This window comes from Lipotes vexillifer, unplaced genomic scaffold, assembly GCF_000442215.2.
Source record: "Lipotes vexillifer unplaced genomic scaffold, Lipotes_vexillifer_v1.1 scaffold1196, whole genome shotgun sequence".
Lineage (NCBI taxonomy): Eukaryota > Metazoa > Chordata > Mammalia > Artiodactyla > Lipotidae > Lipotes > Lipotes vexillifer.
Window position 1 is genome coordinate 253,226 of NW_006773416.1, and position 5,816 is coordinate 259,041.

Below are 5,816 nucleotides of genomic sequence, written 5' to 3' on the forward strand. Positions count from 1 at the left end.
AAAGAGTTAGGATATAAAACCTTAAATTATATCCAAAGTTGGAAATAATTTTTAAAATCTTTAAGTTTAAAAAAATTAGCAATACAGTTTTCTAGAATTTATTTTTGTCATTAAATATAGGAACTCTTAGGCACCAGGAAGTAAAAGCTGCTAGACTGAAGGACCCCTGGTTCTAACTGGGTTTCCAGAGCAGTAAGAGGATTTGTCTCCTGACCATCTACATCGGTTGATGATACAGAAACTGAAGGTTCACGGTCAGCCTGCACATGCTCCTACTACTTGGTGAGTAATAAATACAAGCTACCCACAGCGAGGTGGGTGATACAGAGAAGTCAAGAGTTCTGCCTGCCAACGTTAACCGTCTCACTGTATAATGAATGCATGCTCGCTGTTAAAAGGCAGGCTGTCCTTTCCAATGAAATATCTGTAACAGGTAGAGAAACTCAAACTATTTCATAGGCTGTCTCTTAACATACGAAGTACCCTCGAATTCCAAGCTTAACTTCACGATGTCTATATAACTTCACTAAAGCAAGAAACATTTATAGAATCGTGGACATTTATGCACCTAAATCCCTACTTGTGTATAAGCTTTGCTATTACTAATGGATCAAAAATAAAAGTTGCCCTAAAGAATCACACACGTGCCTATGAGCACAACTGTCTTTCCCTGAGTTATGGTCTGGAACCCCTTTTCCAACTGAACCCGAGGTCGGGCTGCTGCAGGGCTTCATTCACAACGGCAGCAACGGCCACTGCCCAGCTCGACCTGTCACCAGCCCCGAGCTCAGACACCGCAGCACCCACCTGCTGGACACACTCTTGGCCAGATTCAAGGGAAGGGTAAGAAGGCAAACCACACATCGTAACAAGACGTCTTACACACTTGGGACAGGAGAGAACAAGTACAAATCTTATGAGCTAGTCCTCTGGCCCCAGGCTGACTGGGCTCGGGCTTGTTTTGCCAGAAGATCTGAACAGACCCAGGAGACATCGGAAGTCAGGGGACCGGCTGCTGCACCCTCTGTCCCCGTCCTTCCCTGGATCACACCTTTCCAGCATCTGTAGTGGGCCTCCTGAGCACCTGTAACTCTCAGGCCGCACCAAAGCACTTTGAGTAAAAACACACTTATTTTCAAAAGTGCTCGGAGGTCACAGAGGACGCTTCCACACACATGGTCTCATCTCCACAAATCCTGGAGGCAGGCGTTTGCAGATGAGGGAACTGAAGCTCAGGGGCGTTAGAATGACTGGCCCGAGGCAGAGGGAGCTGCTTTTGAACCTGAGATCTCTAAGCGGTCTGGGTCTACCGCTCACTTGTCTGCACAGGGCAGGACCGCTGAGCGCTGCCTTCACCTGGTGAGCCAGGGTCCTTGCCCCAGACGTGGAGCACAGTGCCTGCCTCCACCGAAGCTGAAGCGTCCTGGGGCGGTTCGAGCAGAGTGGCCATCTGCCCTGACCACGAACACCCACGGGCTGCTGCAGTTGGATTCTTCCGGAGGGTCAGAATGCCAATCAGGTACCGACAAGTTCAACAGTATGTTAGAATTTCGGTTTGAGAGAAGAGCAGAGCAACCATTCTAAAAATAGCCACCAAAACATGGGCAGAAGATTGCCGTGGTCTCGAGAGAAAGGCAGTGGCTCGCTTCCTTCCGTATACACCATGCCCTCCAACCACTTCTGTTTCTCGACACGACTAGTAACCAAGGAGGTTCTCTGATACTTTTTCTCCTTCCAGATCTGGGCTACTACTGTTTTCCTGGTGATCCTATAAAATCTTTCCTCACCATCCTCGATCTTAAAGACTGACCTTTTCTGTGAAACATGGAGAGCTGTTGTGGAAACACAGGCTTTGGGTAGGAGGTTTTGGCCCTGTGTCCAGCCTCCCCTGCCCCTTCCTGGTCGGACTCTACACCTCCTGCCCCTGCCCTCACCTTTCCTCTTTCCCCCATCAGTCCATCTGACTATAGCCTCCCGTTTTTCCAAACGGGCAGACCTCACAAAATTATTGCATAACCTGTGATTTCTCTGCTCTCCAGCAGTGAAAAACCAAGGTTGGCTGACATTCAGTATTGGACAGCCTTCAGAGGGGTAAAGTTGTGTGGTCTGTACTTCTGATATGTAGGCCTTGCAGGCAATAAAGCTTGAGAACCACGAAGGTTCTCAATCCTGACAAGGCCATGGACTCCCAAATTCTCCAACACCACAGCCTCTTCCTTGATGAAATGCAGCAACATGTCATTCTGGAAGGGTTGTTGTGTCTGCCCTAGAACAGGCAGCAAAGGTGAGTCTGAGGCAGAGGCTGGGCTGCTGGACATACTGAACAGCCATGTCCTCAACTCCTGTGGCTCTCAGCCTGCCTGGTTCAAATCCAGGCTCAGGAGAACTTTCATCTAGTCCACATCATCTCCACATCACCTCCAGACACCGAGGAGTGTGGTGTCACAGCTGTAACCTCGGTGGTCTGCAACCCCTGTCCCACAGGTCTCATATGACTGTGGGGAATCTGGAAAGGAGAGCGACTATGAATCTCTCTTTGGAGGGACACACAGAGCTAAAGCGGCACCAGAGATGTATTCAGCTGTGGGGAAGAGAGGGCAGGACTTTCCTAACCAGAAAAACGTGGTCTCTCAACTCAGACCAGCTTTCCAAGGATGCTGTCCCTCAGGTGGCCATTGGCCACGTGAGGCTGCTAGGCACTTGAGATGGAGCTGGTCCGAATGGAATGTGATGTAAGTATAAAAAGTGCACCAGGTTTTGAAGACTTTGTATGAATAAAAGGATATAAAATATCTCATTTTTAAAATGCTGAGCACATGTTGAGTTGATAGTATTTTGAGTATACTGGGTTAAATAAAACATATTATTAAAATTATTGTCACCTGTCTCTTTTCTACTTTTTAATGTGGCTCCTAGAATATTTAAAATTATATGTGTGGCTTGTGTTTGTGGCTCATATTGTGTTTCTACTGGACAAAGTGCAACAGCTTCCAGGGAAAGGGTGAACATGCTAAAGGTTTGGTTTGAGGCACCCTGTACAAAATTAGGCTCCTCATACACACCCCACTGTCAGAGCTGCACAGGGGAAGGACCGGCAAACCAGGAGCGCTGACCTCCTGGGCCACCCCCCGCCTCGCGGCTGGGCGGCAGCTGTGCATCGAGGTCCCTCTGCTCTGATGGCTTTAAATCCTTTATCTTTAATATGTCCAAATAATACAGAAAAAAAAACTTACAGGTTTTGAGATGGTGAATCCGCTGCTGGAATGCACAGGTATTTAACCCCCTGTGGAATGATAAAAAATAAAATAAGATAAAAAGATGATACTCTGTGGAGAAAAATATTTAAAGGAACTATTTACTCAGGTCAAAAAATAAAAAGTAAAAAGGAGAAGTTTTTCACTCATCTTCTATTGCCAAGGAACTGGAGGAAAACGCTTAGTTAAGTTCCTGGTCATTTTCTATGACCATGCACGCAAATATTCACGCTCTAGTTTGTAGGTTAGACAGGGTTTATCAAAGAAGCGAGATAACTGAGTCCTTCCCAGGAAGTGTCTACAAGTTTCAAAACTATCATCTCTGATGCTTGTTCAAATACTCTACTCTTTAAATCTATTTCATTTAAGATCCTGAATGGCCAAAAAGGAAGCACTGATAGTAAAAACCTTATCATGATGACGTGTTATATGACAGTCTTAGGAGGAGGAGTTACAGTTTCACTGATGCAATGGTAGGAGCTTCACACACTCGAAACAATTTGATTTATTTTGCTTGCTTTTCAGAAGAGTAAAAGTTTACATACCAAACTAGTATTTTTTTAAAAGAATGACCCAATTTGAAAAAAAATGAACTTCACGTCGTTCACTATAAAAATCTATAAAAATGTTTATGTAAATTCATACTATAAAAAAATCATGCCAAATTTGAGTTTTATTAAAAGCTTGGTTGCCTCTTCTTTGGAGGGATTTAAAGTATAATTCAACAGGTCTTCAACGTCAAGTAAAAATACAAAGTCTAGAAATCTCAGCAAACTTTGCGAAGGAATATGGCTTCATGAAGACTTAAATAAACCACTTTTAAACCTTTCTCTCTTGATAGCCTAATCTAAAAGAATCTAGCCACCAGGTCATAGATAATTAATGGGGGAAACATTATCAGAAACTAGAAAAGTAACCAACCTAAGAGAGTCAAAGAAGGAGAAATATGTGGAATCATGGTACAGACAACCACATGTCCCTTAGCAGTTGAAGGCATAAAATTACTATTTCTAGAATTATTTGCAATTTTTTTGCAGTTGGTCATTAAAACTTTACTCTCAACTCGTATCACTAGGAATTTCTGTGCTGTATTTGCTAGTGCAGTCTTGTGAGGAACATGTGGTCCTCCTCCACGTTGTGGATCCCACTTTCCAACACAGAAGCTATAGAAACTATGTTTCTCAACCTCCTTTGCTGTTGGGGTGCAGACTCGGGACCTGGTTGCATCATCTGACACACCTACTTGAGGCAGATTTGGAAACAGGACACGGGAAGTGTCAGATGGGTAAAGAGCACCTGCTCAACAGGTGCAGGTGGCGGCTGAGGCGGGAAGTGCTGGGCGGACGTGGCAGCAGGTCACAGTGGGCAGTTGTATGTTGTGCACTGGGTGTTGTTCCTCGAGCTGCAGTTGGCAGCCTGTCTCTCCAGCTCTTTGGAGGAGATTGTAGCCCTCGGCTCTCTCTTAACAAGCGCTTTCTGCTGAAGTGCCTCAGAGTGGAATCTGTTGTCTGCAACTAAGAGCTGAGTGACACAATTCCCCTTCCTGTCCCCCACCATTATGAGAGGTCAGAAAAATCATTTCTCCTGCTATTTCACACACACACACACACACACACACACGTATATGTATATATATATTTTTCAGTTTTGAGTCAGTCATGACATCTTCCAGCAAAGGCTCCTGTGGATCTCCAAGAAGATGAGTTTTACTGCTACTTAACCACAGCGGAACACTCCACACGTGGCCAAACGTGCTAACACGCCACGGGTTAGCCGCTGGGAGAACGTGAAGCAGCAGGCTGTCCCCCACTCAAGCTTTGCTTCGTCACCTCACTGTCTCCTCCTGTCCCTGTGCCCTGGACTCCGGGCATTGTGCTCTGCTGGAAACAGTGAAGCAACTGCCTGAAGTTCTAAAGCACCTCCAAACCCAGAGAGGTTTGACAGCCCTGACTGGAAGGGAAAGAAAATGGAAAAGGAAACGATACTGTTAAAAAGAGTCATCTCACGCCTCCCCTCATGGAGGCCAACAGGCTTGTTGGTGTAGACACACACTGATCATCTTGTAATCCGCCATTGAAATGACTCATTTACTTTTTTCCTTTTACTCTTAAGTGAGAGTTGTGGCTGGATCAGGCCCAGAAGCTTGTGAAATACTTCCCTTCCACACACTTCCCCCAATTTCCTTCGGACCAACCCTCCCAGAGGGACGGGAAGGGTTCTCAGGGTTCCACTTTCCCTTCTCCTGCGACTGTCAGTCTGAGCAACTTGCCAGTCAGCGATGCTGAGGTGGGTCCCTCTAATGTGGGATGAAAGCACCTGCCACACATTCCGACTGACAGCCCCTTAATTCTGCAGAATCCAGAACCGGCCCAGGCCGTATGTCGGGAGCAGAAAAAAAAATGGAGAAAAGGAAGAGAAGGAGGGGAGGGTAAACGGCTCTCAGCTTATCGAGAGCGTCCGCCATCAGCGCCAGCATGGTGTCGGGACGAGCGCTCTGTTTCTTCAGGGGCCTCTGGACGGGGTCTCGTTCCCCTCTGTGGTGCCTGACGTTCGAAGGGAAAG

The 5,816-nt window shown here is 46.3% G+C and overlaps 1 protein-coding gene across 1 annotated transcript in view; it reads right to left on the reverse strand.

Annotated features, from left to right (window-relative positions):
* The window catches only part of DUSP22 (dual specificity phosphatase 22), a 46,890-nt gene that overhangs the window by 8,912 nt on the left and 32,162 nt on the right, over window positions 1-5,816 (reverse strand). The window contains exon 4 of the mRNA XM_007448306.1: window positions 3,234-3,283. Coding sequence (XP_007448368.1) covers window positions 3,234-3,283 — 50 coding nt within the window. The remainder of the gene's footprint in view (window positions 1-3,233; window positions 3,284-5,816) is intronic.